This window comes from Psittacula echo (assembly GCF_963264785.1).
Source record: "Psittacula echo genome assembly, chromosome: 7".
In the NCBI taxonomy this organism is placed as follows: Eukaryota; Metazoa; Chordata; class Aves; order Psittaciformes; family Psittacidae; genus Psittacula; species Psittacula echo.
This window is the reverse complement of record NC_137740.1, coordinates 16765715-16793272: the sequence shown is the minus strand read 5'-3', so window position 1 is coordinate 16793272 and position 27558 is coordinate 16765715. Positions and strand designations below refer to the sequence as shown.

General features: G+C 42.3%; 2 protein-coding genes across 8 annotated transcripts in view; both read right to left on the bottom strand.

The window, feature by feature from the left end:
- Window positions 1–15218, bottom strand: part of UBXN7 (UBX domain protein 7) — a 29548-nt gene extending 14330 nt beyond the window's left edge. For 3 of the 4 annotated variants that reach the window (XM_080622484.1, XM_080622486.1, XM_080622487.1), the window contains exons 1-6: window positions 15070–15218; window positions 11699–11846; window positions 10364–10431; window positions 7495–7560; window positions 5632–5744; window positions 291–437 (exon numbers count right to left, since the gene is read on the bottom strand). In XM_080622484.1, the coding sequence (XP_080478610.1) occupies window positions 291–437; window positions 5632–5744; window positions 7495–7560; window positions 10364–10431; window positions 11699–11846; window positions 15070–15142 (615 nt within the window). In that variant the 5' untranslated portion in view covers window positions 15143–15218. Of the gene's footprint in view, window positions 1–290; window positions 438–5631; window positions 5745–7494; window positions 7561–10363; window positions 10432–10773; window positions 10915–11698; window positions 11847–15069 lie in introns of those variants that run through there. The other variant, XM_080622485.1, reaches the window with a different exon arrangement.
- A 2135-nt stretch (window positions 15219–17353) lies between these two features.
- Window positions 17354–26284, bottom strand: RNF168 (ring finger protein 168). Of its 4 annotated transcripts, none has more exons than XM_080623598.1 (9): window positions 25953–26284; window positions 25321–25649; window positions 25091–25199; window positions 24650–24982; window positions 23742–23818; window positions 21692–21868; window positions 20862–20986; window positions 20467–20554; window positions 17354–19760 (listed from the first exon to the last, which is right to left on the bottom strand). In XM_080623598.1, exons 4-9 carry the CDS (start codon window positions 24948–24950, stop codon window positions 18699–18701), a joined length of 1830 nt encoding a protein of 609 aa, XP_080479724.1. In that variant the 5' UTR covers window positions 24951–24982; window positions 25091–25199; window positions 25321–25649; window positions 25953–26284; the 3' UTR covers window positions 17354–18698. The 4 variants fall into 4 exon arrangements, with proteins under 4 accessions (XP_080479724.1, XP_080479725.1, XP_080479723.1 ...); XM_080623599.1 differs by lacking the exon at window positions 25091–25199 and having other exon boundaries at window positions 25321–25427; window positions 25518–25649; XM_080623597.1 differs by lacking the exon at window positions 25091–25199.
- Between the last annotated feature and the right edge of the window lie 1274 nt (window positions 26285–27558).

Below are 27558 nucleotides of genomic sequence, written 5' to 3'. Positions count from 1 at the left end.
TACAGTTCTCAGTAACTGACAGGCTGAAAATACACCTCTAACACTCCATATATTAGAAGCTAAGTAGTAACATCTTGAATGCACAAGTGAAAAGCATTTTATGCACTCAAATGCGTACCCATCAACTAAACATACATCCATGAGTTACATTTCCATTAAGTACTGCATCTTTTCTACAAGTTCACCAAGAGAACTGCAACACTGACATTTTATTCAAAGTCGTCTGTTCTTTCCACCACCCCACCTACCAGGTCACCAAGCTACCTGCACAGCCCTATTAAACTTCTCACCTGCCAAAAAATGAAATGCTCCCGGATTATGTTCTTCACAGCCTCATTGCTCCAAACATCACGGTTGAGACACTGACAGGCAAAATCTTGCACATTCTGAATGTTTATCATGAGCCACTTGTTCTGCATTTGACCACACTCCTTGGCCTGTAAGCAGAGAGAAAAGCTTTATTAGATAAAACTGAAGAGCTAGACCCAACCAATGCCAGCAACGATCAGTGATGGCTTCTAACACTGTAAAATTTTTCACCAAAACCCCTTCACAGTGAGAAAGATGGGCAGTGCTAGTGAAAAGGCATCCACAAAACTGAAGGCAGGGCTGAAAGACCTGCTTAAGATGAGACTGCTTGCATTACAGAACCACACTGATGAAGCGAGCTGCTGGATTTCAACAAACCAAGCACAGAGTGGAAAAAGCAACTTGGGTGGGTGGGACACAGGGACACCAAATAAAGTATTTGTTTGGGAAAGAGTGCAGTCAATCACACTGATCTGAAAACAGACAAAAGACCTGCTCATTCTAAAGATAAACCTGTGGATCATCCTCTATAAGTAGGTTGCATAATTGACAGAGGACTTGCATAAATTCAACAGAACCCCCTCTCTGCATGTTTTTTTCTTCTCTCCAAGATTTGAGTCACTGTATTACTGTGTCACTGCCGAATTAGGCATCCTTTTTTGATGCTCATTATCCAGACTGCAACTGGGGAGGGAGACAGGAAGGCGCAGGAAGAAATCTTACTGGTTTGAGTCACAAAGCTGGCATTGTCTGATTGCTTGGTTGCAAGTTAATGGTAGGAGTTTGATCAAGAATGTAATTCTGATCGCTGAACTGTCATACCTGTTGAAAAAAAGAGGGCTATATCAACAGCAGGAATGCTCTTACCACCTGGAAAGACTGGAACTAGCATATGAAGTGCCTTTCTTTTTAAAAAATTTAAAAAGTGTAAGTGTGTTCACCATCCTGCTGGTAAGGTACTGAACAGCAAATTCAAGGAATTGGGATGTTACTCAAGATTTTGCTGTTTTGGGCAATATTTTGTTCCCCAAACCAAAATTTTTACTTTTAAAATGAATTTCAGCCAGTCCACTTTTGAATAGTCAGCCCATCCAATGTGTGGCAGGCAGACACGTGAACCCCACACACTTAGCTTCATGAAATGTCTATCTCCAAAATTAATCTGCATGGCCAAGTGACCTGCAGAGCCAAGTTTTATTTTACTGAAAGGAAAAAAAATGAATGCAGAAGCACAGAACAGTCTACCTGCTCTCACACGGGACCTTATGCTAACTACTTACCACTAATATTATAGTGTCAGAATCCAGTATTTGGTCACCAGGAGAGAAAAGTGGGGCAGGCGATACCCAAGTAACCAGTAAGGGTCTTAAATATAGTCATTAGTCTTCAAAGGCTTCTTTTGAGCTAACTGTGCATTTTGAGAACTAACTCTGGGAAATCAGTTTAAGATGAGGCCTAGAGGTACTGCCCAAGTTTAAAAGGAACAAAAATCCTTAGGTTGTTTGAGTCAACTGGATTGCCTTAGTCCTATGTTCTAAAGTAATCCATACTAGATTAAAAGAACTCAAAAACTAGAAAGCTGGAAAGTGCATCTCGCTCTTCTATAACTACTTTGTATATATTTCAATATCAGTGAAAACCTACCTCTACCTCTCCTCCACCCACCTAAGGCCCTCACAAGTTTCCAAGCAGGAAATTCCACCCAGAACATTTGCAAAGATGAGTTTTCACCTGTAGCACTGATGTAGCTTTTTAAACTACACGTAACTTCCTTCTAGAAAAAACAAAGAGGCTTTACACATAACATTTAAAAGGACGCCATCACCTCACACACACAGAGCTCTGCTCTTACACAGCTACTGCTTTTCTTCTGAGGGGGTGGAAAGAGTGTGGAGTGAAGAAATGCTGCATGCTTGGAGATTATATTGGTGGGTTATTTTGGTAAGTGACAAAAGAACAAGGGAAGGCTTAAGATCTGGCTTGTGTATCCCAAAAGTCTCACGGCTTTAGATCTGCTGTTTCCAATATCAACTGGCCCCCATTTCTCTTCCTCCTTCAAGGTATAAAGGCCATCACCAGGCATTTAAAAAGCACACACATTGGGTAAATACAGAATAATCACTCCGTTCAAGATTTCAGCAATCAGCAGAGTAGCAACTTTCAAAGACAGAGGTAGCAGATCTCGTATACAAGGGGACAAACACAAAACCAAAACAAAACCCATCTGTCCTGAGTTTACCTTTACTTTTTCTACTCAGTCACATTTTTCATCACTGTGACAACTTATAGCAAGAAGCCAGCAAACTTGTTACGACAATATGTGGAAGTCATCTTATTTTACACTCAGTACTGGATAACCTATAGCTTTTGCACTACTGTTTTCCTTTCATTTGTCTTTACTGAACCATGTATGGTTTATAAATGTTGTGGTGGTTCTCCCTTGCCCAGCTCTGTTGAATGCACTACTCCTTTAAGTCAGCAGGGAGAAACAAGGAAGTGGAACCGGCATCTTATGACCTTCTGGACATCTGCTAATCAAGCATGGTTTAGATTGCAAGACAACGGATAACCAAGTCAGAGAATGAAATTATCTAACATGAAATAGCCTATCTGTGCTGCATTTATACTTCTTGCATGGGCCAAGGCATACATTCTTTCATCAACCAGCCATTCCTAGGCCAAAGGTGCATCTGCAGGCTATGCTTAGGCGAACAGCTAGTCTAGAAGCACCTTATGCAAAGATAATTGCACCACTTGAGTACAAGGGCTAGATTAGCTTCCAAACTTACTGGTGCTTGCTACATACAAGGAAAATCAGCTCTGAAGCTGAGAGCAGCTAAGAGAGGTTCAACTTGCAAAAAAGAGGACACTTCATACAGACAGACCTGAAACTCTGTAACATTACAGTCACTCCACAGAAGTAGTGAAATCCTAAAGAGCATTAAGCACAGAATTGCAAGCATCAAAACTACCTCCTCCCTAAACAAGAAGCAAAAACTAAGTCAATGCAGAGTGTACCGCCACAAATTAAATTATATCTCACATCATATGCATGAAGGGATGGAACATCTGCAATTCTTGACAGCAGTCTTTGAGATTAAAACACCACCATGCTGTTCCATACAAACCATGTCAGGTGTGCAAAAATCTTCATTAAAGAGGTTAACTATGAAACTTAATTCACATTAAGGCTTGATATTACAGTCAAGAAATGACAGTTACAAATCCCTTGTGCAATCATAACTGACAACAGTCTAATAATATAACCACACAATACTACTCAAATACAGACTATTTTAGTGACGTTGGGTATTTAAGCTGTAAAAGTTTCTCTGACATTTTCTAGTAGGGAAAAAAAAGGCAGTTAGGACCAGCAAGATGTTGACCTATCAGTTGTTTACTCCTGGTTTGTATAGCCCATTCCCATCAGTCACTGCATAACTAGTATCTAGTGGCTCATGGTCAAAAAGCCTGCAGGATTAAAACAAAGCCTTTTACAGATTTTCTGTATCAAATATTTTTCACCACATTTCTATGGTGTAATTTAGTTAATCACATACTTAACTTGACAAATATAGCAATCATAAGCTGTTCTGTATGTGAAGCAGTCCTTTTTCAGAGGTATCAGGTTGAAAACCAAATAAATCAATGCCATTCAACACTTGAAAAGTTTTCTTCAACAGAAGTTAAATCTCAGCTACTCTTAAAAGCTAATTTTTACTGAGTTAAAATGAAATGGCAACTTTTTTCACCTTACTGGTAAGTTTTTGTAATTGAAGAAAAATAGGTTTCTTCTGGAAAACCAAAAATAACTGTATTTCCTATCAAAAATCAATCCTTGGGTACACAAAAGAGGAGCAACAAAAGATGAGTAACGAAGATATATGAAAGCCTTAGTAAGACCAGATGCCACCACTCTTGCTAAGTTTGAATAAAGTCAGAAATCCTAAATGATTCTATGACAAACGTATGTGGCAAAACACTGACAATGTTCTTCTACACCCTCCAGAGGTTAGAATACATCATGTACCAATAATAATAAACCCCATTTAGGTTAACACTAAACTACAAAAGCATCAAAATGACAGTATTTAGTCTTTGGTACTTTTGAATGTCATATACATCTGATTTATTATAGTTTATAAATGTTTCTCTAAGTGTACAGAAAAGGAAGAAGCTAACAGTAGCTTGCTAAAGATGAGTTCCGAGAGACTGATCACTGGATTCACGGGAGGCCTGACACTGTCCCAGGCTGAAAGCAGTACAGCACTCTATAGGTAAAAGGTAAAATGGGAAGTGGTAAGGGTCAACAAATTGAGAAGCTGAAGACTTTTACTGTGGTGAAGTTTAGGAACATCAGTTTGAAATGAAGAGTATCGCATTGGACAAGGAACTGTACAAGTACAGAAAAAAGGTGAATGCCAATACCAGAAATTGTACACGTTTTTAAATCTGAGTCAGATCTTTGGCACTGTTTGCAGTATCTGTATTGCACCATTTGATGATCCATTTGCATTTTCATGAAGTCATCATAAATAATCATCACCACCCTCCTCAATCTCAGCTACTTAAAGACAACCAGGTGGAAGTTCAGTAGTAACTGCAACTTCTGAAAAATACCTAGAAATTAAGGACTTAAAAAATAAAAATATATACCAGTTTGCATATCTCTAATCACTAAGTCACTGATCCATATTAGAACTCATTACTAGATCCACACATGCCTACACAAAAAGGAAAGGTGATACCTGAAATTATTAAAGCTAACGGACCCCTTCTCAGGCAGACAATCTCTTGCATACTTTTCCATCATGACCAGATGGAAAAGACAACCACTATGATTTTATACAAGAGCAAGGCTTCTACTGAAGATAAAAGTTGTTTCTTGAATGTGGCTTTGTCATGAAGGCACTTTTACTAGCTCAGGTATCAAAAACCACTTGGCTGTGTTAATAGAACTTCAATGGAGCGTCTTAGCAGGGCTGTGCTGAAAACTATATCGCCCCTTGCAAAGTACTTGCTCACCTATCAAAAGCAATCTTGAGTTTTTTCTGTATCATGTTCTATAAAGAGACTTCGAGGGATGCAATTTCTCCATTTCGACCAGCCTCCCTCATACACTAAAGTCTTTCACCAAGTGTGATTTGCCACACTGACATTTAAGCATAACTAATTATGGTAGACCACAATAAGTCCTTCAATAAGTCATCAGCATTTCCACATGCAGCCCATCAAATATTTACAACTATACAGTCGAACACGAGGCTTCCACACCGCACACGGTCATCACAGAAGAAAGTGCACCAAAATTTCAGAACTTACCGTTTCAAAGCTGCCTTTGTGCATCAGATCAATGGGAGGTCTGAAGAGATCTGCTAGAGTAGTGAGTTTCTTATCTACTGCCCCTCCGTTTCGTAGCTCCTGCTCCTGTCGAACTGCACAGCCCCAGAGGAAAGGAAGCTAAATTAGACAAAATACTCACAAGATGGGTTTACTATTTGCTGTATGTCATGCACTTTGGCACTAAAGTCACAAGGTCAGATCCCACTGAACAAGATTAGCTGCTATGTAAGGAAAGAACTCCACTTGCCCCAACTTTCTCAAGCACTGGGGCATTTATTTTGCCTTTAAAAATCATCTTAATGAATGTATCAGCAAAGGTCATATGCCAGTATTAGAAAACAAATGAGAAAAAAAGCAGCCATGACTTATACTACTGTCTCTTTCAGGTGAACAGATTTTCAGCCTTGTTTACCCACAAGTACCACACTTTGAGCATATTTCTTTCAGTGCTATCGATTCCATTCAAAATAATACAAAACATATTTCCTACATAGACATGACCATATACAATAAAACTAAATCACAGCAATCGCTCACCTAAAAATGCATGGATATGATGTATTTTATATGGAACCAAGACAGCTGCCACGTGCAATAACTATCCCACAGCCACAAGCTTTACAGTAGTGAAAGGACCTGTCAACAGGCTGTAACATACAACCCATTTTTGAGCAGACTCTGGATTCCACAGGGAACAAAGCATCTCTGTGAAGGAGGCCTAGGGCCAGGAAATAATCTGGACTTCCAAGGCCAGGGCCACTTTTTCAGAGCTTCCCAGTGATATTTATCTATAATAGGTCTATTAGGCATGATAAAGTTAACCGTAAGCCCTCACAATGACTTGACATATTGTGCATCTCTAAATGAGTGGAGATGATGAGAAAAAATCTAACAGTATGATGATTCTGTAAATGGTGCATTTTCATTAACACAGCTGCCAGTGGCTTTAGCACTTGTTGAGTTTATTATTGGAAAACCCTTGGCAAACCTGTCAGGGGAAAGAAAGTAATTATGAACACTTATTTTCAGTTCAGCATCCAACAGCACCTAACTACATGGGAACCTGGTCCATGGTTAGACCTCTTGAACACTCCAGCAACATCAGTGACAGCAATTGCACAACAGCTCTAATTCATCTGTGAAATGTCTGTTCTGCTGTCAAAGAATCATACTCTGTGAAGCTTAATGGCTTAAGTAACAGTTCAGTGCTTTGTCATTTGAAGATTCTACATATGAACAGACAGTGGTAAACAGCAATTAAATTCACAAGAACCTTGTGTGTGGCCAAGGAAGCTGCCTCAGGGCTACTCAAATCTGATTCAAATGCCACAATGACCACTGGCTAGCCAAGAAAAATTTAGTGAATGAACTTAATTTCTACATGGGTGTTAGATTATTACCCCTTTTCAGTTCTCTCTAGAGCAAAAAAATAAATTTGTTCAGAGTTGTCAAGAAAATATCTGCTATACCAAAGCAGACAGAATATACTGTCTGTAGGCTTCACTTACGCAACACAGGAAAGTGTTTGGACTGGCACCCTTACTACCTGCTTCATGTGTCCATTACTCAGTACTTTTCAGCCACCCCAGAACAAAAATCTAACAACCTTAACTGTACCACAAATGTGGAAGAGGCACGTCAGCAAACAGTACTGACACTACAACAATGAACAGCCTAACACTGTTACTAGAAAACCCCACACTTTTGCTATACATTAGGCAATTTAAAAAAACATTCAACAACTGAAAGCTGTCCTAACTTAAAATGGAAAGGATTTTCCACTCTTATTTCCATTAAAAAAAAACCAAACAAACTCTAGCTTACTGATCTGTAGACACTTACTGGTTTCTGTCTGAAAATCCCGAAAGCCATCAAATATTGAGCGCGCAGGTCTGCGTCTTTTAGGAGCTTAAAAAAAACACATTGCAAGAGTTATTTCGGAAGTATATTATCAAAATAACTGCACATTAGTACTTTTCATCACATGTGGGAGAATGGAAGAGGAACCCAAAGCATGAATGATGAGGGAGCACGGTCATTAAGAAGGGTGGGAGAAGGATGGAAATGGGTTTATAAGACCCATTTCCTAACATACCCTCCCTCCAACAAACCTTACCCCAGAAACAAGACACGTATCTACAATACACCCAAGTTTAAATTCAGCCCTTTCTGATGGGCTCACCAAAGCCGATTAGTATGTAGCAGCAGTGCTGTCACAGCATCAACATGTCACAATTCCTGTCAAGATTTTTTAGCAAAGACCTTCAAGTAGATGGAAAAAAAAATTTTGAAAGATTAAACCCTGTAGGATAATATTTTCTTTATGAGGAAATACATTTGGGTTTTTTTCCACAGCATGCTTCTACTCTTTACAAAACTCTTATCTGGATCCTGTCCCAACTTCTTGGCTGGACTGGCAACAGCCACACTCCACTAAATCCAGCATCACTATCTGCAAAGAAACCTTCAGAACTGCAGCTGGACAGAGAGAGTGGCCTAGGAAGATAACTGGAATAGTACCTAAATGTATCACTGAAGTCCTTCCGTACAACACAACCACTGCACTTGGAATGCAAACAGAACTGCCTGCCAGGGCTTATTCCAACTATTCATCTGCATCACTATCAACTGAAAGGAGAAGAATTTTAAGGTAGAACTTTCAAAGACATAATAAATAAGACACAATAACTAATAAACAAATTTAAGATAAATACAATTTGTGCCCACCAAAAACCTGTAGTAAGAAAAATTCATTTACAGTGAGAAAGCACGACCTACGCATAGGTTACAAAGCAAGTACCTCCAAAACTTGATTTTAGAGACCCTTCTGGTTCTGCACCCATAGTGTGTGCAGCATCTTTCAGCTTGTGCCACTCCAAAGGCATAAAGAATGGTGCACAGTTCTTGCTCCTTGCATTCTTCCTTTACAAAGGAAAGAATCAGTGTATCCCATACAGACTATCATGGAAAAAGAAAGTAAGCCTGAACGAGGAACATGCTTGTGAATAATGCCTAACTCCTGTTAGTAACATCTCTTTCACCTCTAAATGCTTAGGCACAAGCACAACTCATTAAATCCAACTTTGGAGCAACTTAAACAGCAGCTAAGAATAGCAACTGAAGGACCACTTCAGCAAAAGCAGCATTTCCATTGCCAGGCTTAGCTACAGCATGGCAGTGCTGCTGAAGATGTTCACAGCAGTTCAGGCAGCTCAACCAACCACCTCAGCATGACACAGAAACTGGCACATCCCCTGTGCTTAGAGCTGAAAAGCAAAGTGAACTGCCTTTCCAGTTTCAGCTAGCTTGTTATAAACACAAGTGCCATTACTGAGCATATTAGCACTGATAGACCAGATGGTGCCAGGAGGCTCTCACTTATCCAAAGATCACTTCAGTTGGGTGGTGAGTGTGTCAGAGATCACTGACAGGACCAAGCATTAAGGCCATTAGATCTTAATCCTGCACTTCTTAGATTCTTGAACCCACAGGAGTATAAAGACCTTTGTCAAAAGGTCTGTTGGGCCACAGGAACAAGTGCGCTGACTTCAGAGAGCCCTCAGCAGGGCACCTTCCTCTGGAACCACCTCTCGGCTTGTGCATCTCGGCTAAAGACCCATCTCATGTTGAAAAAAAAAAGATAAAGAGTAAACCAGCTCCAGGGTAAACCTGAAGCTTGGTCTCCTCCTTTCTAGCACAGGAACTGAAAATAGAAAAGAACATTTCCTACAGTTATGAGACCACTTTAAGTATGATTGCTTGCATGCCTTTCCTCAATAGAAAGGGCAAGGCTCTAAATTCACTTGGCATGGCAAAAGCCACACAGACAGGCAGAAATGGCCTGGTTAACATGAGAAGGACAAGGCCAGAGAAAGAAAGTGTAGAAAGAGAGCACCTTAGATATCCAAACAGACATTATACAAAAGGAGAGGATAATGTACGAGGTAATAAAGTCCTGCTACAGAAGCTCCACTCCCATGCTTCTGTAAAAGAACCATTACAGCAGAGGTCTCAGATTGAGGTTTAAGATTCAGAACATTAGTGTATTACCATGAGCACTAAACAGTGTTTTAGATAAGCACTCAAAAAGAAAACAGCGTTTCTATCACCTGTTCCCTTAGAGGGGAAGGAAAAAAAAAAAAACAAACCAACTTTCAAAAGCAAAAGTAATAAACAGGTCCAGAAAACAAACAAGAAAAGTAGCTGCATGATGCACTTTAAAGAGCAAATTAAATTCCTAAATGAGGAATGAAGAAAATTATGACTAATCATACAGTTCAGCCCTTTTTCCTGAATTATCACCTCCCTGAGAAGCATGCATTTGTCCTCTTCATTTTCACCTGTCAGTCAAGCCTCAATCGTTTATCCCACCAGCTTGAAAACTACACTTTCACAGCAGTATCACATGGTTCTGAACCACAGAACACAGATGTAGACTTGCACAGCTGTAGCCTCATAAAGCCCCATGAAACAGGAGTTCGCAGATTTCTACTACTGGGAATGCAGCATCTCTGATGTGTGAGGTTTTCAGTAACACTGGTATTACTTCCAAGAAGGCAATCATGTTACATGGCTGCAGAGTTGCAGCAAGGAAAAGAACAAGAATAAAAATACATCAATGCTTTCTTCATATTCAGAAAGTTCTGTTTTTCTTCTGTCACTTAGCTCATCTCAAGGCAAAGACATGAAACAACCAAGAGCATAAGCCTACCTCCAAACAAGGGCTCAGGCTCTACTAAAATTTCCTGTTTTTGAGGAATTGGAGCTCGTACCTCATCCCTGTGAAGTGCGAAGAAAAAACAAATTTAAAAAAATCAGAAAGATTATAATACTCCAAGCACATAAACCACATTCCATTGTACTCAAAAGGGTCCTGCAACTTGAACCAGCTAAGGATGCTGCTGTACCACTGCACAGAATCAAAAGTTCTGACGTCAAAAGGGACTGGGCTTTGTCAGTTTATTATTTAAACATTTTTAATTCTTTAATAACTTAGCAAAGGCTGCTAATTGATCCACTTGCCACTTTCTTCCCTGATTATCTTCATAGAGAAAAAAAAAAAAATTAGCTTCCTTAATACCAGCTTCCTTCTAAAACTTTTTGCTTCCACTTGAAACTCACAGCCTTCTCTTTTCCAGAGGAAGGAAAACAGGATGGTCAAAACAGACATTTCCCCACATTTCTGAAGCAATTTTTGCTTACACAGGTGGTGTGCCTCACATATCAATAGCTTAATTATGCCTGCAGAGACTGCTAGATGATCTGAAATTAAGAACAGGAGAAGAAAGGAAATCACAAGGGCTCCAAAACAGTTTCACTTACTCAGGGTGGTCACTCAGCCCATGGAACTATGCAAAGGAGAGCATGGATCACCCAAAGAAATCAATTTGCTTTATCCTGTCTATGAGCTAACTCTTGAAGCACCCTCTTCCCTCAGACTCTTTGAAGTCGTAAAGTGTGCAGTTTGTGGCTCCTGACCATGTGGGTTTCAAAAAGTAGCTCAGACTGATGTTAAGACACTGATGCAGATTTTGTAGTTGCTTATTTCTCTGCATAGCAGTGTATACAATCTAGCCTTTCCAGCATCAAATCTGGTTATGCTTAAACCAACACCATAAAACCCTTACAAGTGGGACTAAGGTCATTACTTTAATAAGAAACAAAACAGAACTCTTTAACTGACAAATGAATGTAAATCAAGATCGCTGGAGCAATTTAAAAGTAAGAATATCTTGCTACTGGATCTCCAACTTCTATGTCTTGAGCTCTGTTTGCAAAAAAAAAGTATGTATAAGCCACAGAAAACTTCTGAACTAATGAAAGAGAGACTAACTTATGTTAGTCTACATACCAACTTAACGCAGTAAGAACCTGTTTACCCAGAACAATATTGGAGCAATTAAATGTAACAAGATATCAAAGCAGCATATATTACATGAGTTGACAGAAGGCTAGAAATGGCAACGGCCTTATTTTTTCTGCCTTACACTATTAAATTCTTAAGACAGAATAATCATTTTTACAGACAGGTTCACCAGGTACGTACTCAGTGTGTGGTCGAACAGCAGACACCCCTGCAGAACTGGTGCTAGGCTCCTCTGCTATGCCTCCACCATCCAGAAACATGGTGACAGCCATCTCCAGATTATTGTTGCACGCTTCAAGCATATGCTTTCCCACACTTTCACTGGCACCTGTAATGATGGAAGTAAAAATTGAGCATTCTTTGGAAAACATTTTGATTGGAAGTGCTAGGAGCAGCTGAGCAGCAAGCTTTCTCTCTCAAAGCATTAATAATTAGAAAGAATAAACAGTTCATTAGTTGCCATTTATCTCTGAAGTACAACTATGACATAAGACAAACTTATCTCACAGGAGAAGAGAATGCCTGCATATAGGACAGGCAGACTTTTTCCTGCCATCAAGAGAAAACTTACTGAAAGCCATTTGAGGGGGTTTAGCATTGGTTTCCTTTTTTTCTAGATATCAGACCTTTTTCAGTTGAATCGGACCTGGTTCAATTTTCCAAACACTAGCAGGCAAACACACAAAAACCATGAAAACCTGACTTCACATTTTAACAGGGAGAGTACTATACCTGCTACTAAAGTGGTTTTTACCCACTTAGATATTTAGAGATGGAAGAAAAGATACCCTGTTTTACTGATCGCACTGAAAGACAAAAACAAGCTAAAGCTCAGTCCACAGAGGGCTAAGAATAGGAACAGAGGGGAGCCAAGAGGGATAAAGTAGTACTTGTCTACACAATTATTTGTATAATGACTAACATTTATTAAAATCTCTCCTAAGTACACCTAGATCAATCTTACTCTTGCTGCTCAGAATGTAGTTCTTAACATCACTTGTAACTCCTTCCCGAGAAGGGGTTACAGCCTCTACCTCCCAACTTCTCCTCAAAAACCATACCATCAACAGAAGCACCCTCATCAATGGAAACTTTCCCGCACTCAACCCCTTAAATGTCTACTTACTACAGCATCTGCCTCTATAGGTAGAGGGGTTGCCAAAGAGTTTATTTTCATATGGGAAGGCTGGTAGAGAGGAAGAGTGGTAAAATGCAGCTGAACCAGTTTGGGAACAGCTTTTAGACCTGTAGAAGTTCTTACTAGGTTCACTGCAAGTCACCAAAATGAAGAAAACACTTTCCCTAGCATCAGAGTCACAGATAACATCACTCTTAGCAAAATACATTTGGATGTTCCTATGATTTTTCTTAGAACACTCAAGAAGCTCTAGTTTGAACAGAAAATACCCTTGGAAACTGTTGAGATTACCCTAAACCAGAGAGAAAGCTGAACTGGTTGAGTGAACTGGTTTTCCAGAAAACCTAATCTGCCATGCCATGGCTCAGGTGACAGTCAGCTGTATTTGAAGATCATAATCGAGATGATGAAAGCACAAAATAAAAACTAGTAACATCTCAAGAAACTATTTTTAGCTCATTTCAATGTCAGCTGTAGCAATTAAACAATACCGGCATACAGTTATTATATGCACAGCACCCTACACTCTCAATATACAGTCAGTAATGCAAAGTCATTAATTTAGAAGAGCTAGAAGAAAAAATACGCTCAGCCCTCTGCTGTTTAAAGAGACACCAGCAGAGAAAGTGCTTGTACTTGTTCCTCATAATTCCTAAGGAAACTGCCATCACATGCATGTTTTCAGTGCTTGTGCCAGCAAACAGGAAATACTAAATATTTCTTAAGTCTCAAATCAAAGACATCCCATCATTCCACCAGGAAAGATACACAGGAGCTACATTCTGTTAGCAATACTTTTCTGGATGAGAGCACCAAAGAAACACAATTCTGCCACCTAGTTAAGATAAATATATCAAGAACTGTTTCTACTTATAACTCACTATCCCCTACATGAGAATCAAACTGCTATATATATTAAGCCTTTTTCCCCACAGACAGGAGTGAATTCATATACGTATAACTCAAAGCTGAAAGCTGCTAACACAAACCACTGAGCTTTTGAGCACCTGTCAAATCATGCCACTACCAGCAAGACAAGCTCCACACAACACACTTTTAGATATATCCTTAATTCTGTTAAAATGGAAAAACAAAACTCCGAAACTCTACTTTAACACTGGATGAGTGAAGCCCAGCAAGTTTTGGGGTTTATTTCTTTTGTGAAAGCAGAAAGTCCTCTTATGTTTGGCATAAACCATCCATATAAGCACAGAAAGCTGTCAGGAAGGGTAACCTATCATGACTCTGCCTGTTCCAGATCAGTTTTCAGCAAATATCTCAGGCACTATTCAAAAAGAAACAAGGCACACATGGGCACTACAATGAAAAGGTATTTGCTGTAGGTTCTTTTTGTTCAAAGGGTTTATTCTAAAAGGCTTCTTTAAGGACAGCAGAGTGATCAGTAATTTCCAGTTGACACAGGATGTTCACAGCATACTAAACATTCTCAACATCCCTGTTCAGGATTTAAGTGCATCCAAGCCTGAGTACAAGGACACAACCTTAAACTAAGCTGGTTAGAGTAAACAATTTAAAACCAGTTTCATGTAAACCAAGGAAAAAAAAAAACAAACCCGAAAAATCAAAAAAACCCCACTCCAACACACACACTCAAAAAAAGCCAAAGATGTTTTATTAAACACTCCTTTAGTATTTGATATGCAGTGCCATAAGGAAGGGGGAACTATAGTGAAGCCGGTTAAACACAAAGCGGGTCAAACGCTCATAGTACGCAAGCCGAAGCAGGAATGCTCACCTGCCACAAACTTCAATTTAAAAGCGACTTGCTGTTTTCCTTAGAAAACTAACACAAAACTTCTCAGTAACCTGACTGTAATTTAAGATTGATTTATTTTTATCGTTTTTAACGCGGACTCAGGGTTCAGCTCCAGGCTCCCTCGTGCTTTATTTGCAGAAGCGGGACGCGACTCCCAGAGCGGAACGGACCGCATCGCTGGGAGGGAAGGAGGACGTGCATCCACACCCTCACCACCGAGTAGCTCAGCATACCAAGCACCCCCAAGCCGCCGCTAAAACCGAGAAGGACACGACGACACATAAGGCGGAGGCACCGCGGGTGCCCAGCTAGGACACCTACCGCCACGGCGAGCCCGCTGACAGGCCCGGGCGTCACCAGCCCCTCACCTCAAGGGTGCCTCGGCGGTAGCGAAGGGACCCCCAACAAACGGGCGAGAGCGTGCCCGGGGCCGCCCGCCCGCCCTGCTCCGCCTCGCCAAGCGCAGCGCCTCACGCCATGTCCCGCTCCTCCCGTCCGGCCTCCCGCCCCCGGCCCGCCGGGGCGGCCGCCCCCTGACGCGGCGACGGGGGCCGGACGGAAGCCGCCCGTTAACCACGCAGCGGCGGCGACAGCCACAGCCGAGGATCGGCGGGCCCTGGCTTCCGTGTGCCTCACCCGTGATGGCGGTGAACTGCTGGATTAACCCCTTCAGCGCCGAGGAGGCCGCAGAGCCCCCGTGCGCCGCCATCTTGCCGCCGCCGCACAACAACACGCACGCCGTCAGCCCGCACGATCTGCGCAGGCGCAACACACGCCCGCACCCTTCCTCCGCCTGCCGCCGCGGAGGCGCCTTTCTGGGCTGCTGCGGAAGGGGCGGGAGTTACCATAGCAACGCGGCCAGACCCGCCCTGTTGCCTCAACAGCCCAGGGAGGTGGCAGTTGCCCTGGCAACGTGTCCCGCCCCGCCGCCTCAGCGGCTTTCCGAATGCTGCCGCGGGTCGGCGGAAACTTCCGCCTCGTTAAACACCCCGAGTTCGTCGTACACGGGATTCCTTCACTTGGTGTTGGGTGATGAGAAGCTCACCATGACCCATCAGTGTGCGCTCGCAGCCCAGAAACCAACCATGTCCTGGGCTGTATCAAAAGGAGCGTGACCAGCAGGTTGAGGGAGAGGAGTCTCCTCCGCTCCTCTGCTATCTCCTCCGCTCTCTGATGAGACCCCGCCTGCAGTCCTGCGTCCAGCTCTGGGAGCAGCAACACAAGAGAGACGTGGAGCTGCTCGAGTTCAGAGGAGGCCACGAAGATGCTCCGAGGGCTGCAGCAGCTCTGCTATGGAGACAGGCTGAGAGAGCTGGGCTTGTTCAGCCTGGAGAAGAGACGGCTCCAGAGACACCTTGGAGCAGCTTCCAGTGCCTAAAGGGGCTGACAAGAAATCTGGAGAGGGACTTTTTACAAGGACTTGTAGTGACAGGACAAGGGGGAATGGCTTTGAGCTGACAGAGGGGAGATTTAGATTAGATATGAGGATATGAGGGTGGTGAGGCACTGGCACAGGTTGCCCAGAGAAGCTGTGGCTGCCCCATTCCTGCCAGTGTTCAAGGGTTGAACCTGGTCTAGTGGAAGGTGTGCCTGCCCATGGTAGAGGTTTGGAACTGGATGAGCTTTAAGGTTTCTTCCAACCCAAACCAAACAGTGATACTGAGACGCTCCATGAGGAAACATCTAAAGGGCAAGTCACAGAGGTGCCTGGTGAGGATTATTAAGCAATAATAGCAAAGAATCTTTGGGAGCCGAGGGCTTGCAGCAACCCACCTCGGATGAGGCTGCTGGTATAGATCATAGGTTTTGTACACTTCGAAGTTATAGTTTGGTTTTAGTTAATGTTCAACTTTAACTTTGCTTTTTTTCCATTCTACTTAATAAAAATAATGATTCTTATGTAAGACATCATTCTTACACTGAGGACAAAAATCCAGTAAGATGGAAAAACACACCTTTGGATATATACACACACACCAAAATGCACTCCTGTGCTATTTAGACCTTTGAAATGATTAATTTATGTAATTTTTGTATTTATTGTCAATGGAATCACAGCAGCAGGATTTGCTATCAATGGCAAGCACTCTTGCACAGACTAACTGTGCAAGACTGAAGAGTAAAATGCAAAAGCCTAACAGGGCCAGCATACCAAACACTTAGAGGGGTACAGCAGGACTGCCAGGACCACAGAAACAAAGTGTTTAAAGCTGCAGAGACAGTTGCATCAGGCATTCTCATCAGGTGGCTGCAGGGGCGACAGATGTGGGAAGAGACCAGGAACTACCCTGCATCACTCCAAATCATTCCCAACCTGCTCTGAAATCCTGAACAATCCATTACATCCATCAGAATTAACACAGAGAAGCAGTGCCAGAGCAGGTACCATCTTTGGAGCAAGTTAAAACTAGTAATCAGACTTCAGAAATTGATTGTAAACCAAAGCTTAACAGACTTAAAAAATGCTTTCTCCTCATATGTTTTGAAAATGGAGAGTTTACTTCTTACGTGCTTACCATTACTGGAAAGATGAAGTGTCACTAGCATGAAAACAGTCACTACCTCTGCCTTAAAGAATATTTTAATTAATGAAGGATTGTATTTGACTACATGGGTAAGACGGCCAACAACCCAAACAAAGGCAAAGATTAAACAGAAACAGATCTATACTGCTTCCAGCACAATAGTTGAGGCAGCAAGAGGCAAACTGAATGACTTGCAGCTGGTCTCCAGTTGTAACTTTCTTAAAAAACATCTCAGAACACATCATTCCTTTATGAGAAACCCTCCCATTACTACAGACACGCAGGAAAAGAAACAGTACAATTCACAATTTTGCCTGATGTGCTGTTTGTGCTTTCAGTGAAATTTCAGGATTTGTTGGTTTTTCGAACTTAAAATATCAGAAGATACTGCTGTCAAGGATTTTGTTACTGATTTCCCAGAACCAAGTTAAAGATCATCACCTCTACAGAGGCTCAAAAAAGGAACACATTTAAAACATTTGCTAACATTGATGACTAGCACAAACACTTCAACAATGCAGAGTTGCGCTTTGCTCTCTTTTAAACATGGACAGTGGAAAAGTATCTCATTACAAGCAAAGAAAGGTCAAAAGATGTCTTTATAATAGCAACAGATAAAACAATCCAGCAAGAATACTTCTGCTGAGTAGCAGCTGGTCAGCTCTTCACCAGCCTCAACCTCCTCCAGGCCTCAGCTTCCCCACAAGTCTAAGTGGTAATTCATTTGAATTGCATTAGTTCCAGCCAGGCATGGTAGCTATGTGAATCTTTAATTACAGTTACGTCATTTCTGACAACTTCAGCTGCTGCTCCCCCTTTTGGTTTAACTTTCTCCATCATAACTGTCTTCTGAACTACACTTTTGTAATATTATGCATTTTTAATCAAACTCAAACCAGTTTCAGTATAAAAATTAAATAGCACTAAATATAGGTACTACTACTGTACAAGAATAAAGCTGCAGAACACTAGCAGTAAGGCAACAGAAGTATCTTTTCCTAATGACAGTAAGTGCCAGATTTGCATAAGCGACCTCTACAAACAGAGGCAAATATAAGCCCACAACCACTTATACTGTTGGCATTTATGAAAAATCCTTGGCTTTGCCAGTGGGGGAGTGACCTGGTTTTTTCCTCTTTCTCTAAGAAAGAGGAATGAGAACTTTCTCTAAGAAAGTGTATGAAAACTGTACCTGCAAGACTGGCTGTCCAGTTATACTCTTGTTATCTGTTGCGTGAACGCCATTCAACAAACAGCCTAAACTCCAGTAACATGCTTCAATTAAACAGACCAGTGGTTGTGTTGAGTGAAGCTTCAACCTTGCAGCTGGCAGACAACTGGAAATCAGTTTCATTCAAAAAAACAGACTCATTTTTTAGCTTTAGCTTAACCTCTGTGGAACATGCATCCTTTCCACAAAAGGCTCCAAACTCTCATTTTAAGATCAGACCATCAGTTATTTTTGTTTTTAAACACTAACAGTATTCACATTCAAAATTATGTAAATGTAACTGCTAGAAAATAAGCTGCAGTCAAGAAAAGAACAATTACATTTTTTTAAAGACTGGGGGGGGCAAATTAATAAAATTCCTCAAAATATAGAACTCCCTGTGTCCCAAAGTAATCCCCCCCCAAAATCAACAATTTTACAACTGTTTGCAGAAAGCTTTGCCCAACACAGGAGAAAGCATTACCACAGCTTTAATTCTCATTCCACCATGTGTCTGTAGTTCTGCTGATCTACTCTGCAATAGGGCTTTTAAACATCTGAAGGATCGTCTTTTGCTTATTCTTAGGTAGTGAACAGATATCATTTGCATCACTGGTATTAACCACACAATTCAACACCTTTCCTCCCTTGATGCTGGGTGATTTCATCCGGACTCTGGCAGGTGACTGCCAATTTTCATTGCAAGAACCTCTGCGAGTTTTGCGGTGATTTGTTTCAGCCTGTTTTTTTGATAACTTTGAGTCTTTTGCCACCTTAGAACTTCCCTTTCTAGCAGGAGAGTCTTTCACCGACTGAGGTGGTTTGGTGCGAAGCAGATACTGATCTGGAGAACCCTTTTGTCGATTAAGTGTCCTTTCCTCCTTGTTGATCTGTTTTTGCAGCTGCAGAGCCAGAAGCCTGTCCTGCTCCTCCTGCATACGTCTTTCATAGATCTCCTGCTCAAAGGCTTTCTGCATTTGCAAGTTAAAATCATTTATCTGCTTCCCTTGCTCCTCTAAATTTTCTGGAAAAGTTCTTCTCCTCTTATCAAGCACACAAAAGTCGACCACTTCTTCAGCTGGTGGCTCCAACAACTTTCTTTTTGGAGTCTCCTTAGTGTTCTGCCAGCTCTCTGGCTTCTCTTCATCTGAGTGTCTAGCCACCTTCATAAGGTCACATACCACACTTGTGCTGTCAGACACCACAGAATTTGCTGCTGACTGAATACAGGTATGAGCTGCAGCAGAATTTTTAAGGTTTACGCTTTCTACGTGTGTTAAACTGCCACTGTCTGACTCACTTCCATCATCTCCTTTAGATCTAAGAACTGTTCCAGAGCCTTCCCTTTTTGTGATTCCATGCAACACATCCAGAATTTCTTCTCCTACACAATTTGTTCCTGGTGTTTCTTCCTGCTTGACAGCAGCAGTTTCCCCCGAAGCCGAGGTACTGAAATAGCTCATGCACGATTCCAAAAACGAATCCATAGCACTGGAATCTTTATTGACACCGGTCAGCTGTGGAGACAGTGTTGGCATTTCCTCTTGCTCATCTTGCCATGCTGAACTGCTGCCTTCATTGCCATTGGTCTCCTGAAAAAAAGGGAAAGACCACTAATAAAGTAAATTTAGCAAAAGCCAATGGGTATGAATAAAATGCAACTCTCACTTCTCACAGCCGTGTTGTTCATAACTACTCTGGGGTATTAACTTGGATTCTTCTCTTAAAAAAACCCATAATTAATGTATTATTATAAAAAACCACATAATTAATGTATATTATTATAAATAATAAAGAAAATATTGAAGAAAAGCTACAGAAGTCCAGCTAAAGGACTGAAAACACAACTGCCACATTTTCCTCTCATCAATGACTCAAATCAACCGGTCAAGCCTGCTCATCATCTTTTGAAACCGAACACGACAGCTAAGACAGACTTACGGAATGATGAAAAATCAGAGCGCAACCTTCTCCAGTGAGCTCTAGAACCATCGTTCTAGTTTTAGACACCACTGGTTGCAACCAGAGCTCACTGAAGACATTCAGGTAAGGTGCCTGTAAGGCTATACAAGGTAACCATCAAAGTAAGCCGTAGGTGCACATCTGCAGACTGTCAAGCATGGTTTCTTCCCTTTCCACATTGAGAAATCTTGAATACTAAAGGTAGTCCAAAAAGAGCAAGATAAATTGGCCAGTGCTGATGTGCCAGGAGAATATAGGATTACCAATCCTACAGGCAAGGTGAAAGTTAACCCATAATTATTAATACTGAGATTTATAACAAAATTATCTAGTTACCGCAGAGCCAGAGTCACTCCTGCCTCTTTCTCTTGTTCTAGAGAATGATGCTGATCCCAGTGTATGACGAAGCTTTGGAGACAAGTACCTTTAAAAGTAAAAAGAAAACACCTTTTAAAACTTTTTCTTTTTTTTCCCCTTGAACTGTCAGCACTTTGCATTAGTCAAGACCTTCCAGTTCATTCTAACAAACACAAACAAGAAGAGAAGGATAACTGCTTTCATTCTCCTCCATTTTATCCTCTGAGGAGGTGTTTTAACATGCAATGGTTTACATTTACCCCAGATTATCCAGGAAAGTTGGTCTACAGGATTCCAAAGAAGCAGATGGAGATAAGAGGCATTATACCAAGAAAAAGACTAATAATTCAAGAGAAAAAACTTTAATTGCTTACTTCTGAATGTCTTCAGAGTTGCTTGGTTTGCTCTTCGTCTTGCACAAATTAGCTGGGGATGTCTCAAGTGAGACACTGCCTGCTCGTGCAGGACTGCTGAGCCCATGCCCATTGGAATCATCATTCTTCAATGACAAAGACAGACAAGATAGTGTTATGTAAAACAAAATATGACGCAAACTGGAGAAAAATCAGAAAACTACTTTCTTTCTCCTGCAGAATTAGTTACTTTTGTCCAAAGAATTCTACAACTGTAAGTAATGTATCATTACGGAATAAGAAATGCTACATGTTCTGTACACTTTCCTGTATCTAGTATTAAGGGAGGAGGTTTTCCTCAAGTAAATACACAGGTTTCATCATCATATTTTCAGGTAGCAAAAGCCAACCAACCAAAATCCCCAAACAAATTAACAAAATAAAGAAACAATAAAAAAGCCCAAAGCACCAGGTAAACTTTCATCTTTCACTGTACATTTTGGTTTTTTCAGTGCAGGTTACAGACATCAATTTCTTCCAAACAAGTACTTTTAAAATCATGGGGAAAAGGAATTATTCAGAGGAAAACCAATGTTTCACAATGAAAACATCCAGAGCACGTTTCAAGTGCATATTACACACGCAGGAATGTTTGGAGTATTTCACCCTCCTGCTGGTTCTTCAAAAACTAACAATCAATCAATGATCTAAAGTGCCAGGGGCCAACAACAGCTTCAAACTACTATTACAATAAAATTATTTCATTCAAAGTTTTAATTTTTGCTATGAAAAGTCTTAAGTTGCTTGCACTGTATCAATGTTTTCTACTGTCCTCCTTGATCCTAACTCACCAGGCTGTTACTCAGCCGCCAGGCCAACTCTTCATCTTGCTTCAGCTGTTTTTCCATCTCTCTTCGCCTCTCTTCTGCCAATCTCTGTTCCTCCTCCTCCTCTGCCAGAAGGCGCTGAATGTATTCCTCACTTGCCTTGTTCTCCTCTTGCTCATGTGCTCGCCTTTCTGCCTCCACCTATAAAAGGTTTTTTTCAAATGCATCTGGTTACTACTGTAGGACCACACTTTACACCAGAACCCTTCAGCTGATGCTCCTTACACTCGTCACAAAGCCACACTCTGGCACTCTTCACAAAGTCACAGCACACTTCAAAACCCGTATTTAATTACAAGTCTCCAAAGATACAAGAATTAAACTAATACTGTGTGTAAGGTCTTCAGTTTGGTAACAGTGACCTACTTTTTGGTTCCTGTAAGACTATACCATTAACCTTGCTCACCTGCAAGGTTAAATTCCATTACCTTTTCAAAATGTTAGTAACAAAATCTAAGATCTCCAAATACATGGGTCTAGAGATGAAACGTGCTTCTTGGTCTGCTGCAGCAGATAAAGAACTGGCTGGATGGCCGCATGCAAAGTGTTGTGGTCAATGGCTCAGTGTCCGGCTGGAGACCGGTAACGAGTTGTGTCCCTCAGGGATCGGTGTTGGGACTGGTCTTGTTCAACATCTTTGTCAGTGACATGGACAGTGGGATTGAGTGCGCCCTCAGCAAGTTCGCCAATGACACCAAGCTCTGTGGTTCGGTTGATACGCTGGAGGGAAGGGATGCCATCCAGAGGGACCTCGACACGCTTGTGAGGTGGGCTGATGCCAAACTGATGAAGTTTAACCATGCCAAGTGCAAGGTCCTACACCTGGGTCAGAGCAATCCCAGGCACAGCTATAGGTTAGGCACAGAAGAGATTCAGAGCAGCCCTGCAGAGAAGGACTTGGGGGTGTTGGTCGATGAGAAAATGAACATGAGTCAGCAGTGTGAGCTTGCAGCCCAGAAAGCCAACCGTTATCTTGGGCTACATCAAAAGGAGCATGACCAGCAGGTCGAAGGAGGTGATCCTGCCCCTCTACTCTGCTCTCGTGAGGCCTCACTTGGAGTATTGTGTGCAGTTCTGGTGTCCTCAACATAAAAAGGACATGGAACTGTTGGAACAAGTTCAGAGGAGGGCCACGAGGATGATCAGGGGACTGGAGCACCTCCCGTATGGAGACAGGCTGAGAAAGTTGGGGTTGTTCAGCCTGGAGAAGAGAAGGCTGCGTGGAGACCTCATAGCAGCCTTCCAGTATCTGAAGGGGGCCTACAAGGATGTTGGGGAGGGACTCTTCATCAGGGACTGTAGTGACAGGACAAGGGGTAACGGGTTCAAACTTAAACAGGGGAAGTTTAGATTGGATATAAGGAAGAAATTCTTTACTGAGAGGGTGGTGACGCACTGGAATGGATTGCCCAGGGAAGTTGTGAATGCTCCATCCTTGGCAGTGTTCAGGGCTAGGTTGGATGAGGCCTTGGGTGACATGGTTTAGTGTGGGGTGTCCCTGCCCATGGCAGGGGGGTTGGAACTAGATGATCTCAAGGTCCTTTCCAACCCTAACTATTCTATGATTCTAAAACAGGGAGTGAGCAAGTAAAAAAGAAAATGCTAGATATTACTAAAGCTCACCTAATTGTGGTCTGTTTCTTAAGGAGGAAAATGAAGCAGTGCAAGACCAAAGCCCAAACAATCCGAAATTTTTACGTTTGCTAGTACAGAATAAGCTATATGCATTTGAGGACCTATAAAAGACATTTTAGTACCTGTTGCTGGGATTGAAGATAGTGAAAGGTAACACTCTAACCCTGAAAGAACCCTTCTGCACACAAGGAAGTCTCTCCTCTTCCATAAAGGACAGAAATTTAATTTATACTTCAGGAATGACCAGTGTGTTCTTGCAGCAGCAATGCCCTTTTAAATAGCTTTCTTTTTCATTAAATAACATTAAAGCTGTTTATGGGAACAATTAAAATAACTAGACACAAAGCATTTATGCTTTTAAATACATTTTTAGACTTACCTTGCTAATCTCTGCTTCATATTCCTGCCTCAGTTCCCCAGGCTTGCTCAGCTGGTGCTGCGGATGGGGGACACAGACTAATTGAGAGGAAAGAGAGGAAAAAACTAAGCGAGGAACTAAACAAGATCACAACAGTCAACAAGAAAAGATTTTAATAAAAGATTATTTCCATACCCTGTCACAGGAATGATGTGACTTACATCAAGTGGTGTGGGAGAAAGCACTGTGTTACAGAACGGCCAGTGCAGTTTTCCAAGCACTGCATATGAAGCAAATACATATGTTGAACACAACTTAAGTCTTTTGATTTTTGCTGCTGAAAGACCTTCTTAATATAGCAAGTGGAGCAACTTGTCATAGAGCCAACCTACCAATTAGCCTCCCCCAAGGGAGCTTACAACGTAACAGTCCCCAGAAATCCTTCTTCAAAGAATTAATCAGATTTCACTTCCTTTTCTCCAACACCACAATTTTAGACTCAGAGACTTTTGCACAGAATAAAGCCCTATAATTTATAATCACACTAATTAATAGCATCTAAGAGTGAACAACTTTGAACCACTACCTTTATTCTCCAGTGATAAACACACACAGGCAAATACTCCACTTACAGATTTTACAGCCAAAGTTGTATCTGTAATGATTTACAGCCTTTGCAAGGCTAGGCTGCCACACTTAATGCACTTAAATGACCAAATATAACTCCCTCTCTGACCTACACATGAAAATAAAACAGGTGCCCATTTCTCTGCCTCGCAAGCACCTTTCATAGGAGAGCTCTGACACTGCATTTGCTAGCACTAACATCTGTCTATGCACAGCTTCTTGTTTCACAACATCCAAAGTCCATCAACAGTAATTAATTTGGTAACACAGGGACATCCCAGGACAAGTGACATTTTACTTACTTTCCTCTTCCAAATCCTGTCCATTAATCCTACGCTCACACTCCTTTGGGTAATGCTTCTGGATCTTTTCCCAGAGCTCCCAGTTGACAAGAGTATTTCTGCGGGCATTATATCGGGCCCAAGAAGAGACCCGACGACGACAAAAAGGGCAACAAAGACTGGCTTTTTCAACTGTGAGCTGGAAACAGGAGTTACAGAGGGTATGGTTGCATGGCAGCGTCACGGGCTCTACGAAGATCTCCATGCAGATTGGGCAGAGGCAGTCAGACAAGGAAAGCGGAGCCCCCGATTTCTTCGACATATTGGCTTGAAGTAGAGGAACAAGACTAGTACCTGAAAGCAAAAAGAAATGCGTATTTTACTTCCCATCATGACTATAAAAGAAAATGCTCAGCTTTACAGCTACTTTATGAAAACATTAGATTTAAGAAGTCTGCTTACATGGTTACTTTTGCTCATGATCAGACTCTGAGAGAAAGAAGTCTTTCCAGAAGACATGGAGAAACTGTCGCAATTTTTCCTACCAGTTTCCTATAAGTTGTAACAGATGCTTTGGGGATAGCAAAGAGATGGTAAGGAGAGGGGGGAAAGGTGGTGAGATTTCTTCCAGCATTTACTCTCTACTAGTGACACACTATTCTCACATTTGGTGGATCTGTTATCACAGTTACCTTGGCCTTCTGCACGCTCAGTTTTTCAGTAGTACACGCTTGTCCTTCAAAAGCTGCTCTGGTACAGACTTGGTTCCAGCACGTTCTGAAGGTGAACTACAACATCCCTGTGCATCAGAGGAAAGAGTGTTCCTCAATCATTTACTTAAGCTGAGACTAAAAAGTCAAAATACTTGTTGTTAGTGTAAGAAATTAACCAATGCATTCAACACTTCAGCATCTTCTTGTATGAGTTAAAATGGTGGGGATCATCCAGCCTTCCTATCACTTCTCCCCACAGGACTTTTCCACTTGGCCCAGAAACAGGTGATCCAGAAAATAAGAAACACCTACAACAAAAAAAGACAAAAAAACCCCCTGTTTTTTGGTTTGTTTGTTTTTTTTAAGTTATAGGAACTTAATCAGTTTTTATAAGCTTCTCAAAAACAGCCAGTTTCAAAATGAGCTGACGTCTTTCTGAGAGAAAGGCTGCAATTTCAATCACGAAGGAACTCGACAAGAAGACAAATACACTTTAAGCTGGGTTTTATTGTTTCTGCTTTCCCTTTGTCGATAAAACAAACTCTTAATTTTTTAAAAAATAACATTTTTCCAGGCAGTTTGGTAAAAAGACCCACTAAGCCCATGCGTACCTGCTCTGAGCTGAGCTCGATTAGTACGCAGATAGAACACTGGACGCTTGGCGAAGGCCCTGGATACCCAGCGACGGAGACAGGGCGGCGGGGCAGCCCCACATACCACAGCCGCGGCCCGGCACCCAGGAACGCCGCTGCACAGCTAAGGACGTAGGCTGCGCTCCTCGCCGGCGGCCACCTCTCATCCCCCACACACCCCGGTCCCTGAGCGGTCACGGCAAGGAGTCAGCACCCAGCGAGCTGCGGCTCCGCGGCGGGGACGCGGCTGCAGGTAGGGCCGCGGCCTCCTGCAATGGCCGCCGCCGTACCGCTGCCCGCCAGCCCGCCGCCCGCTCCGCCCCGTCCCGCGCTGACAGGCCTCTCCCACCGCGCTGCTGTTCGCTCCTCCTCTGAGCCGGGCCTGCCGGGAGATAGACATCGAGGGCGCTCCGGTTGGGCAGCCGGCGGGGGCAGGCCTGCACCGGGGTGTAAGCAGCCCTCTGCCCACCCAGCCCTGCGGCGCACTGCGGGTCTGTGTGGAGCCGCGCGGTTGCGGATCTGTTGTTTGAACAGGCATTTCGGCCATAAAGTGTTACCCGCGGGTCTCGCTGGAGGGCAGCCAGACGAGAGCCGGCTTTCCCCGTGTGCGGAAAGCAAGAGCTGCTCCAGAAGCAGGAGATGGAAAGACTAAATAGCTAAAAATGGGAGTCTTCTGACCTTACTTCTTCTCGCCTCAGAGAAAGTAATTAGTGTTAATGAGGTGGTTTGGTTTTTTTTCCTGCACTTACTGTGGGACAAAGTTACGAAAAGTTAGGCGGGCTTGATGTCCCCACTATCCTGGAAGTGGCATGGGTTTTAAACCACATAAATATTTCACAGACTGTATTGTTAGTTTTGGTTTTTAAACAAACAGCTATCAAAAGAACCTCAATTTTCCCCCAGATTACACAATTCTGCAGTAAATAGCAATTCCAACCAGAAAAGAACCATAGAATCACAGTTTAAAGCCATTCCCCCTTGTGCTGTCGCTGTCAGAAGTCCTTGTAAAAAGCCCCTCTTCAGATTTCTTGTCAGCCCCTTCAGGCACTGGAAGCTGCTCTAAGGTCTCCCCAGGGCCTTGAAAGGTAATACATCAATGCAGGCTGTACAGCCCCGTGTTGGAGCCACACCAGCACCACCTGCATGTGCAGGACCAGGACCAACCTGACCCTCTCAGTGCTCACCTCCCCTCTGGTATCCACAGGGCATCCTGGCTCAGCTCCTTCTCCATCATCTCGGCCTGCAGATCAAACTTCTGAGCCAGCGTTTGCAAGCTTGAGTCCAGGTCTGTGAAGAGAGTCTCCAAGGTTTGCAGCTTGGTTTCTACTCTGAGGGATGGAAAACAAGCGTGTTTCATAGGTACTTGGGCATCAACGGATGGTGCTTTCTGACGTGATGGTGGGTGACAGCTATGTTGCACTGTGAACAGATCCAGATGCCATTCTGAGGCTTCTCTCAAGCTATATGAGAACATGCACCACTAGAAATTAAGGGGGTTTTGACACAGCCCAAGGGTTTTTTTGCCCTTCCCTGGTTCAGAGGTCTTATAATTTGTAAATGCAGATGCAAGATTTGTATGTAGATA